General features: G+C 41.5%; 1 protein-coding gene across 2 annotated transcripts in view; it reads left to right on the forward strand.

Moving 5' to 3' along the window:
* Nucleotides 1-12,208: 12,208 nt before the first annotated feature.
* Nucleotides 12,209-13,536, forward strand: part of LOC136626915 (probable cation-transporting ATPase 13A5) — a 57,974-nt gene continuing 56,646 nt past the window's right edge. For both annotated transcript variants that reach the window (XM_066601877.1, XM_066601884.1), the window contains exon 1: nt 12,209-12,365. In XM_066601877.1, the coding sequence (XP_066457974.1) occupies nt 12,303-12,365 (63 nt within the window). In that variant the 5' untranslated portion in view covers nt 12,209-12,302. The remainder of the gene's footprint in view (nt 12,366-13,536) is intronic.

Genomic DNA, 13,536 nt, shown 5'->3' on the forward strand with positions numbered 1-13,536 from the left:
GGAGCCAGGAGGTGTTACTGGGGACTGCGGTGAGCGATCGCGTAAAAGTTTTAAAAAAGTGCTAGTTTCACCTCCCCTCATGGATCGGATCCATGAGGGGAGGTGAAAATACTTACCTTGGGTCCTTGGGTCCATCCAATGGATGACAGCGATCATGTAAAGTAAAAAAAAAGTGTAAAAAAGTTTAAAAAAAAAAGTTTTAAAAAGTTTTTAAAAAGTTTAAAAAGCGTACGTTTCATCTCCCCTCACGGATCATATCCGTAAGGAAGGATGAAAGTACGTACATAAGGCCCCCAGATTTAACCGCGGACCTTACCCCAGCTTCTGTGCACACGCCCGTCGCCAAAATGCTGGACGCATGCGCAAAAGCTGTGGATTGCCAGGATAATTGAAATTCTCCCTGCTCCTGGCTACAAAACTGAGCCAAGAGCCTGGAGATTTCACGGGGGGCCGCAGTCAGCGGTTCCTGATCACGTGTTCGCCGTTATACAATGGATAATGGCGATCACGTAAAAGTTTTAAAAAAAAAATTGAAGTTTTATCTCCCCTCACTGATGCGATCGGTGAGAGGAGATGAAACTTTTTACTGGAGGCCTCCGTATTTGCACCCCAACGCGATCCTCATCCGTGAACTTTCCCGGATTCTGCATATGTGACCGCTGGCAAAATACCGGACACATGCACAGAAGTCGGGGAGCCCAGGAAACTTAAAACCTCCTTGCTCTTGGCGACCAACGGTCACCGAGAGCCTGGAGCAGTGACGGTTGGCCTCGTTGAGCGGTCCCTGGTCACGTAATAAAAAAGTAGCGCTCTAACATAGGTTGGTGTCACATGACTGGATAAGAATTACGGATTCCGCATGGGTCAGATCCGCGCTAATACGCAGATCAATCACATTGGATTACACAATTCCGCTCACATTAGCGGGTCGGAATTGCGTAATCCACTCGCAGAAAACAGAACGCAGCAGGTTCTCTTTTACCGTGGATATCCGCAACGTAGAGCCCATTGTGCTCCATGGTCGTGGATATACCCGCTGCCCATACGCAACTACGTTGTATACGGGCTGCGGGTACCCGCGTCATCGCTAAGTGACGGTGCGGGAAATACAAACAAAAAAAAGGTGTACTGTGCATGACCGCCCGTGTAAGTACGCAGTTATGCGCAGTACATTACGCAGCCGTATGCAGGGTCACGGCCGGCTCACAGCTGGGGTCCAGTGCGGGCCTCCGCAAGCGGATTCCGCCTACGGCTGTGTGAGCCCGACGTTATTCAGACCGCTACCTGTAATACGTATTTTACAAGAAGCCCCGGGAACGCTCATCTTCATGCAGTTCCAGGAGCAGCTTGTTGAGCGCCTTCTGTGTGAGACCACCGCACCTCATCAAGCTTACGGAGACTCACGGAACGCCACTTTTCACACCCCGTCCCTGCCACTAAGGTCACGAAATACCCCCAAAAAGCATGAGAGGAGGGGGGATACACGGTTTTATTGCCCCATGGGCCCATTCCAACCAGCCTCCGTAATTACCCCTGTCTTCGGAAATACTACACAGTTCACATTATTACTTTTATCTGAGATTTGCGAACGCCAAAAAGGGCGCGGAGGGGGGGGGGGATTTTTAGGGAGTCAATTTTTATTCCGTACAAATAAGCAATGGGGCCTGGGATTTATTCAGTTGTGCCCTGAAATCCAACGGGTGTTCCCTCTTTTATAGGCCTTGCCATGGGTCCTGTAAGTAAATAAGGGCCACAGTGGGTATGTTTCTGAATACGGGACAAACAGCGGTATCCATTTTGGGGTGAACGTCTTCATTCCTATGTACACTGTACAAAAAAACTGTTTTTAAATTTTAAAAATTGCCAAAAAAATTGAAAATTGTAACATTTTCCTTCTGCTTTGCTTAGATTCATTCAAATACTGTGGGGTCACAATACGCAGTACACCCCTAGATAAATCCGTTAAGGGGTCTAGTTTTCAAAATGGGGTGATTTGAGGGGGTTCTTTATAGTTTTGGCCGCTCAATGGCTCTATAAGTGGGCGATGGGGCCTGGAATTTATTCAGTTGTAGCTGGCAATCCAACGGGTGCTCCTTCCATTATAGGCCTAGTCATGGGTCCTGTAAGTAGATTAGGGCCACAATGGGTATGTTTCTGAACTCGGGACAAACAGGGGTATCCATTTTGGGGTGAAAGTCTTCATTTATATGTGTGCTGTACAAAAAAAACTTTTTTTAAATTGACGCAATAGCCCAAAAAATGAAAATCGTAATTTTTTCTTACTGCTTCGCTTAGATCTATTCAAAAATTGTAGGGTTAAAATACACAGTACACCACTAGATAAATTCGTTAAGGGGTCTAGTTTTCAAAATGGGGTAATTTGTGGGGGTTCTCTATGGTTTTGGGCGCTCAAGAACTCTACAAGTGGGCAATGGGGCCTAAAAGGACTTCAAGCAAAATCTATGTTCTGAAAGCCACCGACTACTCCTTTCATTTTGGGCCCCTTGTGCATGCGGACATAAGATTAGGGCCACAATGGGTATATTTCTGAAAACAGCACAAATAGGGGTATCCTTTTTGGGGTGAAAGTCTTCCTTCATATGTGTGCTGTACAAAAAAAGCTGTTTTTAAAATGACGGAATTGCCAAAAAAACGAAAATCCTAATTTTTTCCTTTTGCTTTGCTTGAATTTATTCAAAAACTGTGGGGTCAAAATACACAGTACACCCCTAGATAAATTCGTTAACGAGTCTAGTTTTCAAAATGGGGTCAATTGTGGGGGTTCTATATGGTTTTGGGCGCTCAAGAACTCTACATGTGGGCAATGGGTCCTAAAAGGACTTCAAGCTAAATCTATGTTCTGAAAGCCACTGACTACTCCTTTCATTTTGGGCCCTGTTGTGCATCCAGATATAAGATTAGGGCCACAATGGGTATGTCTCTGAATACGGGACAAACAGGGGTATCCATTTGAGGTGCAAGTCTTCATTCATGTGTGTGCTGTACAAAAAAAGCTGTTTTTAAAATGACAGAATTGCCAAAAAAACGAAAATCACAATGTTTTCCTTCTGATTGGCTTGAATTCATTCAAATACTGTGGGGTCAAAATATGCAGTACACCACTAGATAAATTCCTTAAGGGGTCTAGTTTTCAAAATGGGGTCATTTGTGGGGGTTTTCCATGGTTTTGGGCGCTCAAGAACTCTACATGTGTGCTATGGGGTCTAAAAGGACTTCAAGCAAAATTTCTGTTTGGAAAGACACTGACTACTCCTTTCATTTTGAGCTCCGTTGTGGACTCAGATATAACATTAGGGCCACAATGGGTATATTTTTGAACACGGGAGAAACAGGGGTATCCATTTTGGGGTGTAAATCCTCATTTTCATTCAAACTATAGGAAAAAAATATGTCTTTAAAATGATAGATTTGAAAAAATATGAAATTTTACTTTTTCTCCTCTAAATTGAATTAATTCCTGAAAAAAAACTGTGGGGTCAAAATACTCATGACACCCCTCAGTGAATACACTAAGGGGTGTAGTTTTTAAAATGGGGTCATTTGTGGGGGCATCTATTATTCTGACACTCATGAGCCTTTCCAATCTTGGCTTGGTGTAGGAAAACAAAGTGTTCCTCAAAATGCTAAAAAGTAATGTTAAATTTGTACGTCTCCTAAATGGTTAAAAAAAACCGAAAGTTTTTCCATTGCGCGCCCAAAATAAAGTAAACAGGTGGAAATATAAATCTTAGCAAAAATTCCTATATTATGTTTGCACATATTTAAGATATTGCAGTTGGAAATGTGAAACAATGACGATTTTTTCAAAATTTTCCCAATTTTGGTGCTTTTAATAAATAAACACAAATTCTATCGGTCTAATTTTTCTGCCTAAATGAAGTACAACATGTGGCGATAAAACAATGTCAGAATCGCTTGGATATGCAAAACCTTTCTGGTGTTTTTCCATGTTCAAGTGACACATGTCAGATTTGCAAAAGTTGGCCTGGTCATTAAGGCGCAAACAGGCTTGGTCACTTAGGGGTTAAGGAAGGCATTCTATGTACAAAAACACACTTTAAACAGGTTGATGCGAACAGCTTCCTTGATTTGAGAAGCTGTCACGCAAAGAAATGGAAGACTAATGCTCCATTTAGTCAATTCAAGAGAATACGTAGAAACTGCTCCACCATAGAAATGTTTGACGAACAATCCAAAATCTTATATAAGAGATTTACAGAGAAAAAATACCGAAAAACCCTTCTGGATAATTCACTCAATAGGGCCAAACAAGAAGAGCGACCGATTTTTCAAAGCACTGAGAATAAGCTAGATAAGAGACCGACAGATTCTGCCTTTGATCTTTGTTTTATAACAAGATATAATTAAAAACAGAAAGAACTAAGGGACATTCTCAAAAGACATTGGAACACCTTGAAAGGCGACCCTTTTATCATGGACAAATTAACAACAAACCCGAATTTAATCTTCAGAAGGAATAAAACATTAGGTAATATTTTGGCTCCATCACGCCCCTTAAAGAATAAAAGCAAAAATAATTCTATATCCTTCTTCATTACTATAGGAGCCTATAGATGCGGATCATCTGGTGGCAAATATAGCAATAATATTTGTCATAGGAGGAAAAATGTTGATACAGCACTATCTGACATACCTTTTTGAAATCAAACAATACCTGAATTGTGCTTCTGAACACTTGATTTACTTAATTGAATGCCCATGCCAGATAAGATACATTGGTCACACAATAAATTCTTTGCGAACACGAATCAACCAGCACAGATACAATATAATTAAAAACTTTTTAAAGCATAGTCTCTCCAAACATTTTTTTCTACACCATAACTCTGACCCTTCCTTAATGAAAGTTACTTCTATTGAACAGATCCCCAAGGGTGAATTCTCTAAACTCAGAGCAAAGGAAATGTTTTATATTTATTATTTTAACACTCTATATCCTTACGGTTTAAACGAGGTCCTTGAAAAAATTTAATTGCCAAAAAATTTAACTGCCATAAAATCCATTATAGAACAGTGGCATATATCCCGATAGGACCCCTTCAGCAAGATCTTATAATGTATACTATACTATATTACATTAGACTTTGTGTATTTTTATTAAATATAATATATATATGTAGTATTTACTGAACGTTGATTTTATGATGATTGTATATATCACCATTTTTAATAACTGTTTATAACTAGAGATGAGCGAGCGTACTCGGCCACGCCCCTTTTTCGCCCAAGTACCGCGATTTTCGAGTACTTCCGTACTCGGGCGAAAAGATTCGGGGGGCGCCATATGTGAGTGGGGGGTTGCAGCGGGGAGTGGGGGGGAGAGGGAGAGAGAGAGGGCTCCCCCCTGTCTGTACCCGCTGCTAACCCCGCGCCGCCACACCTCCCCCCGCTCCCCGGCGCCCCCCAAATCTTTTCACCCGAGTACTGAAGTACTCGAAAATAGCGGTACTCGATCGCGTAATTACTCGAAACGAGTACGTTCGCTCATCTCTATTTATAACACTATTTTTTATTAAATATATGTATAGTCATAATCATTTTAAATGAATCACCTTTTATGTGAATAATATGTGTATGAATATAACCTTTTGTCTTTTAGGTTTTATATATACAATTATTTTTTATCAAATTTGTAATATACTCTATATGTAACTTGATATATTTACAAATGACAAGGTACCTTTGATACATCAGAGCTCCTCCATTAACTAATGTTTAATGATGCCTTCTCTATCTCACCGCTAATGTTGTAACATACATTCTAGTGGTTTTTCCCACCACTATGTATTGATACATCGCAGGTCTTCATTAACATATAAGGAACTCCTATGTTGGAACGTACACCTCAGCGGCTTGTCTCAGCAGCACCTGACCATCTAGCGTCACCACATCACTATATAGAAACGCCGCACCCCATGTCATTAAGTTTCTATGCCAACATGTTAAACACACTTCCCGATGCATCTCACGTGACTAGTCATGTGACGCTACCTACGTCATCACCCTAATATGGAAACGCTGCACCCTACGTCAGTACGTTTCTATGCGAACATGTCAGACACACTTCCTGATGCGTCTCACGTGACTAGCCATATGACGCTACCTATGTCATCATGCCCCCACGCTCTTATGTCATGAGTCATGACGCTTTAACATACAATACAGCGTCCCCCTGCCATTCAGCTTGTGGAACGCACCTATAGCCCTATGCCTCCCCGTCTTGACCCTGCACATGAACGCCGCTCTTTGTGCGCCCCATGTGATTTGATGTTCTTATATAATCCCTTATACTTCTGTGGAACGCACACACTGCCTCCATGTCATCACGCCTGAACGCGACCCTACATTTAGACTCCTCCCTCATCTCCCTGTTTCCCCCTTTCTGACTTATTCCACGTAACTGAACACGTTACCCGGAAGGGGTGGCCTCGCTCTCCCTGACCGTCCTGACAAGTCCTATCAGACTCCACACCACAAGGTACTTCTCTTTACCGTTACATATAAATATGACTATTCATTGCTGTTTTATGTATGCTTGATAAAGGCTATTGCATACCTGAAACGCGTTGTATATCTTATAATAAACATTGCCTCTTTGGAACCCTATGAATATGAATCCACATGCATTACTACACGCCTACCAGGATTTTAGGGGTGTCAATTCCACTGACACCCCTATGAAGTACGTCTTCTTCTGTTTTTCTTCTCACACCAATCTACTGGAGCATCAGGGCTTTTTTATTGTATCCCATTGCTTTCTGCCTTCTCTGGTATTCTCTACCTAGAGTCACCTTGTGATGCTCTCCCTTCCTGGGATGTCCTCCTGACCAGTATTTTGGACCAACATTTGATATAACCTGCCATCTAGGACCATTGGACGAACCGTGACCTTCCTTGCAGGGTCCGATTACGTCTGGGGTGAGTCCCATCCTATCTTATTTCAGCACATTGTCATTCTCTCCACCCCACATTGGAGCGCCACTAATCTCATATGCCATATTTTAATAATTGATGTTAAATTTGTACAACTTCTAAGTGGTTAAAAAAACTAAAGTTTTTCAAATATGCTTCCAGAATAAAATAAACAGATGGAAATATACATCGTATCAAAAATTTGTAAAGTATGTTTGCACATGTCTGACATATTTCAATTTTTTCACAATTTTCCCAGTTTTGACGAGTCCAAACCATGCAATGTCACACTATTTATTCTGCATGGTAAACACCATATAAAAAGAAAACTACAAGTGGACATTTGTTTATAATTCTTCTAGTCCAGTACTTCCTAAACTCCCAGTCCTCATGACCCCCGAAGAGGTCATGTTTTCAGGATTTCCATAGTACTGTACAGGTGATATAATTATTGACAATGTCTTGCACATTGCCACAGGTGTCTTCTCTATAGGATATCCTCAAACCATGATCTGTTGTGAGATCCTGAGGACTGAGTTTAGGAAACTCTGGATTAGTCCAAACTATTGTCCGTTAATCAAGTCGAAAATGTTTATTACTATCATGGCTCTATTTAATCTATCTCCAGTGCTATTACAATCTTGTCTATGACAATTTTGTATGTAATATAAGTCTAAAATGTTTTGACATACACGGTTTCTTATTTTAAAAATGTAAAAGCCCATTTAGACGGGACGAATGTCGGGCAAACGATACCCGACACTCATCCCTGCAAGTACCCGCTCACGTGCTTTTGCACATGAGCGGGTATCATTGTTTCACAGTGGGGCAACTGCAGGAGATTTCACTCCTCGCTCTCCCCCGACCCTCTCTATTGATTTAACATAGCGGCTGTTCAGTACTGTATAGCTGCTATTTACACTGAACGATCATCGCAAATATCAGCCGTTCAGTAGGGAACGGCCGCTATGTTATGTCAATGGAGAGGGGCGGGGGAGAGCCAGGAGAGAAATCTCCTACAGTGTCCCCGCCCCCTGCTGGCCACTTTGTGAGCGAGCCAGCGATACTAGCTCCTGTGCTACTGCACAGGAGCGAGAGTATGCAGGGACAAGTGTCGAACATCGTTTGCCTGACATTCGTCCCGTCTAAGTGGGCCTCTCAAAAAAATATAAATAGTGATCAAAAAATATATGCAACTTGAAAAGGTACTATCAAAACTAAAACTTGCTTTTCAAAAAAGAAGCCATCAAACAGCACAATTGTTAAAAAATAAAAAAGTTATTAGCCTCGAAATAAAGCAATGGAGTACCAGCGTCATCCGCCAAAGCTACCACTGTGATGTTGGTGTGGTATGGGTGGGCTGTTTGTTGCCGAGTTGGTGATTGAAAATGGTATAGTAGGGGATCTAGCATGAGGTTAAAAAGAAAGGGTGAAAGACGGCATCCCTGTCTGGTCCCCCTAAATATATCTATGGGTTGTGTATTATGTCCATTCACTGTAAGGGTAGTAGCTATGTTAGCTTGGATATGGTGAATAAAGTTGCAGAAGCTCGGGCCAAAGCATCGCCTTTGTAGAATCAAGACACCTTATCGAATGCTTTTTCTGCAGAGGGGTGTCATCTATGTGACCAATATTTTAATCCAGATAATTGGCCCAGTGTGTTTTTAAGTAATTCCTGAAATCTTTGAAGGCATACAGATATGAGGGGAAAGACCAGATTTTTGTTTTCCTTTGCAGTGCTTTACCACAGAAGGATAATAGAATTGGAGCAAGGTCCAAGATTACAATAGGAAGTATGAAGGCAACTGAAAATTTCTCAAATAAGGAAAGTGACAGGAGGAAAAAGTCTATTTTTGAGAAAGTACAATGTGCTGAAGAGTGGCATCTGTATTCCCTTGAGGTAGTGTTAGCCGTTCACCAGGGGTCGCAGAGTGATAGTGTGTCCATGAGATGTAGGAGATCTCAGGAGGCCTGCCTGTGTATTATTTTGCAAAGATCTGTCTAGAATTGGGTGAATCATGGTGTTAAAGTCTCCCACTATAATAGGGTTAGGCTCTTGCCTTTGGAGCAACAAAGAGGCTAGCTTTGCAAAAAAATCTGTATTGGATTGTTTTGGGGCGTATATATTAATGAGGGTATAATGTTCATTATGTATACAAACTCTTAGTAACAGTTATCTACCCTTCCTGTCTATCAGTTCTTCTTCAATGGAATATGGTAGGCCTCTATGGAAGAGAGTGGCCACTCCCCGGGAATTTGAGGTGTGGGTCGCGGTATAGCAGGAGTCCAACCAGGGGGCCCTCAAGGGAGCCCCTGTGTTGGGTCTCCAGTGTGTCTCCTGCAGGTAGATAATATCAGGCTGAAGGTGTTTCAAGTGGGTCAAAACCTTCTCAAGTTTGATTGGTGTGTTAAGACCCGCCACATTCCATGACACCATCTTAATGTCAGCGGGAGTTCAGTATTCTTGCCCTGTTATCTCTCCTGCATTTGTCATCATGATAAGTGATTTGGGTTGTTATAGTGTGCAGTTGTGGTGCATCTTACCCCCCCGCTGTCCCAGCAAGCGACGGTAGGTTGATTGGGGCGTGACAAGGAACCCGCACGCCAACGGTCCAGATCTACGGAGCAGCAGGAGAGAGAGATATTAGTGCCAACATATATTCAACAAAAACATGAAGAATCGTATTTATACGTTAACCTTTAAACTAATATGAGGCCTAGGCCTCATCACTTAAACGGTGATGGAGGGGGAAAAGAAAGTTTACATTGCAGTCTAGAGGTATGAGCATTATATCAAAATATAAGATCTGCATGGTGGTTTATTGCGGTCAGTCATCCTCCTGGAGACGGAAATGTTGGTGTGCTGAGTGAGGATCATCGAAGATTAATTGTCGGCCATTATCCTGTACTTTTACTTTAGCTGGGAACAATAGCTGGAACTTCATGGCCTTTTCGTGCTAGTGGCGAAAAATCAAGGTGAAGGTTTTGCGTTTTTGGGAAATGGCTGCAGAAAAGTCCTGGAATATTGAGACCCTAAAGTCTCTGATCTTCAAGACAGGTTGGCGACGGTAATCTCTGAGAATTTCTTCTGGAATGCCCACAAAGCGCAGGTTATTCCTGCCATCTCGGTTTTTCTTTCAGCACATGTTCGCTTTCTTGACATCTGGTGACTGTTTTTCCAAAGTGGAGACTTTTATCTTGTAGAAATTCACTTTATTTTCCAAATCTGCGTTTTTGTTTTTTTTGAGCATTTGTAGTGATGAGGGACAATGCAGAGCTGATGGAAGTATGGGACATCTCCAGCCTTTTATCAAACATTGGCATCAAAAGTTTCTTGTGCCACTGAAGTTGCTGGTGGAGTCTCGAAGGTTGTTGCATGAGTAGGACTGTGGCTTGGAGATGATTGAGGAGATATAGAGTCGTTGTCTTGCATGGAATTTTGCGAAAGATATTGGTCCTGGGCTTGCTGCGAGAGATCTTGTAGGTGATTTGAAGCTGATTTGTCTTTTCTGCCTTTGGTTTACGTCATGGTTGAGTTGTTTTTGTTTCCCGAGGAGATCTGGGTGAGAGACTGTCGAGAAGGCAGGGGTATGTTGTATGCCTTGGGCTTCCACAGATATTTTTCTATACTCCGGTGCCGTAGGTTCACAGAGCTACTGCCCAGCAACCCTCAGGCGTTAAGAAGATGTGTCTCCTGTTGCTAAAGGGAATGCGCGTCTCGTCATGGGAGTTACTTATGATAGTTGAGTTGGTATCTCCATATATCTTTGCACAGACTGCAATGTGTCAGGTCTACTCAGGATGCATTGTATCAGAGCATTTTACATTAATTGTTAGTGTTCACGCGGTTCATACCTCTTCCACAATATCAGCAGGGTCAGTGGTCATAGGTCTGTCGTGTTGAGCAGTAGCGTAGTACAAGGATTCTGTCATGCATTTTTTTTCTAAAGAAAGCTTCTTTACTTTGAAAAGTATTAAAACATAAAAATACATAAATTTGGTATCATCATAATCATGGTATTTTTACTGTACCATGAACATCTTAAAAACGAAACTCCCAAAAAAATGGGGCAACTGCAATTACTTTTTTTTTATTTCACCCTACTTGAAAAATTTTTCAAGTTTTTCAGTACATTATACAAGGGAGTACCCAAAAGAAACAGGCATCTTCTTCTGGTGGGCAGGGTGTTATTAGTACAGGCTTGTGTTTCTAGGTGAATATCTGCAGAACCCTTCTGAGGCGGTATGCCATCCAACGCTGTTGGGGAAGGTTGCTTTAAGCTCCGGTGATTCTTCTTTCAACAAATTGTTTAGTTTTTTGCCTATTTTGTGATGGCTGATTCATGCACATGGAGTGAGCTTGGGTAAATATGAAGAATGAGGCAAGGTTGTCATGACGTTTTTAATAAAAAAATGTTTAGCAGTCAGTTCTGGGTGGGCAGGTGCGTTGTCATGATGGAAGAACCAGTCTCCTATTTGCCTGCACAGCGCTGAGTATTAAGCAATTTTTGACAAACAACGGCATGACACCCTTACCTCACCCTCCCCATTATATTGCTCCATACTTTGAGCAGTTGTGAAGGACACACAATGTCACAGTTGCATGTTGTTCGTATGAATCAGCCATCACAAAATAGACAAAAAACTGACCAACTTGTTAAAAAACAAATCACTGGAGCTGAATGCAACCTTCCCCAACAATGTCAGCTGGCGCACCACCTCAGAGGGGTTCCGCAGGCATTCATCTAGCAACAGAAGCCTGTACTAGTAATGTCCAGCCCACCATTAGAAGACTCCTGTTTCTTTTGGGCACCCCCTCGTATTGTACATTACATGATACCATTAAAAAATACAACTTGTCTTGCAAAAAATGAGCCCTCATACAGCTATGTCAATGGAGAAATAAGAAAAGTTATGGCTCTTGCCAAGCAGACATGAACAAATAACAATGAAATAGCTTTGGTCTTGAAGGGGTTAAGGTGGAAATGGGTCCCTTGCCTGCAGGAGATGAGTCTTGTTATATTTTAGAGTAGAGTTATGCAGTATAAAGAAATACTTTCCTCAAATTATATAAGAGCATAAGAAGCATTTGCATTTCTAATGTGTGGCTTTTATCGCTACAGATTTGGCATTAACTATAAAATAAACACCTATATCACGGAAGTATTTGCGCTGCACTGTGACAGATCAGTAATTACTCCTATAAAGATAATGAAGAGGTGTGCTGAAATACTGAGGAGGATGTTTATGCTAAATTAGAGACAGATCGGTATAAATAGTTGTCCTCCTCACTACCTATGAATACTCTTTGCTGTGCAAAGCATATGAAGCAGGTGTAAACCTAAAACATGAAGTCTAAAGTACCCCCAAACCATCAGGCAATGATTAATGAAGGAGAGGAGAATGAAATGGTGAGTTATGTATTTCCTATAATATATTTTATCTCACACATAGCCTAAACCTATTATATAAGGTCTTATTGTTTATGAATACCTTGGAAGGGCAGATTAGACATACAATAACTATCTTTGTTGCAATTTGTATACTTTACAGTAACAGGTTTGTAATCAATCATTATTCTTTCTGTATTCTCAGCTGCAGAAGTCATTTATTACCATATATGTTAAATCCTCTGTAGATGTATTCTCTATCATGTTAAAGGCAATAAGTGACTTTAAATAAGACAATTAATAAGCTCTTTGTGCTTGGAATGGAATCAACACTTCAAGGGTAGTATCACTTTGCACAGCTGTCACTTTCAGAAGCAGCTTACAGATAGCTCTAAATGATCAGTAATTATATCTGCTGGATCAACTATTGCAGCAATACCTTTACATATTTGTCTATGAGGCATACATACTATATAAAGAGTGCATGCAAATATACAATCATTACTCTGTAAAGGTACATATTCTTTACTCACCCCCAAAACACAAAGCATTAATATACTGCTGTGTCACATACAAACTTTTCCTTGATTTTACTCTTCCTGGCACTTACTAGCTCTACTTTTGAATACAGTCTGATGATCTGTGTTTGTGTTTCACATGATTTCCAATGGAGTTTTAGCATTCTGGCATGTTAATTTAGATTGGGATTAGTGGATCATGGCTAGCAGATATGCCAAGAAGCTGGTTGCATAGATGCAATGGCTAGTTAGTGAAACTTACATAGGATCTGTAAAACTTTTGTATGCAGGTCTTACAAATTTGTCGCACTGAATATTTTCTGATCTTAAAACTAAATGTAATACCTGACAAAACAACCACAGTGATCAGATAAATCAGTTTATCATATTCTTCTATGAATAAGGGGTAGAGATGAGCAAGCGTAACCGCTAAGGCAAACTACTCGAGCGAGTAGTGCCTTATGCGAGTACCTGCCCGCTCATCTCCAAAAATTCAGGTGCCGACGGGGTGCGGGGAGCGGCGGGGGAGAGCAGGGAGGAACGGGGGAGGGGGGGATCTCTCTCTCACTCTCTCCCCCCCCTCCCCCCTGCTCACTCTCGCAACTCACCACTCTTCCCCACCGGCACCTAAATCTTTTTGAGACAAGCGGGCAGGTACTCGCATAAGGCACTAC

Source organism: Eleutherodactylus coqui, chromosome 1 (genome assembly GCF_035609145.1).
Source record: "Eleutherodactylus coqui strain aEleCoq1 chromosome 1, aEleCoq1.hap1, whole genome shotgun sequence".
NCBI lineage: Eukaryota > Metazoa > Chordata > Amphibia > Anura > Eleutherodactylidae > Eleutherodactylus > Eleutherodactylus coqui.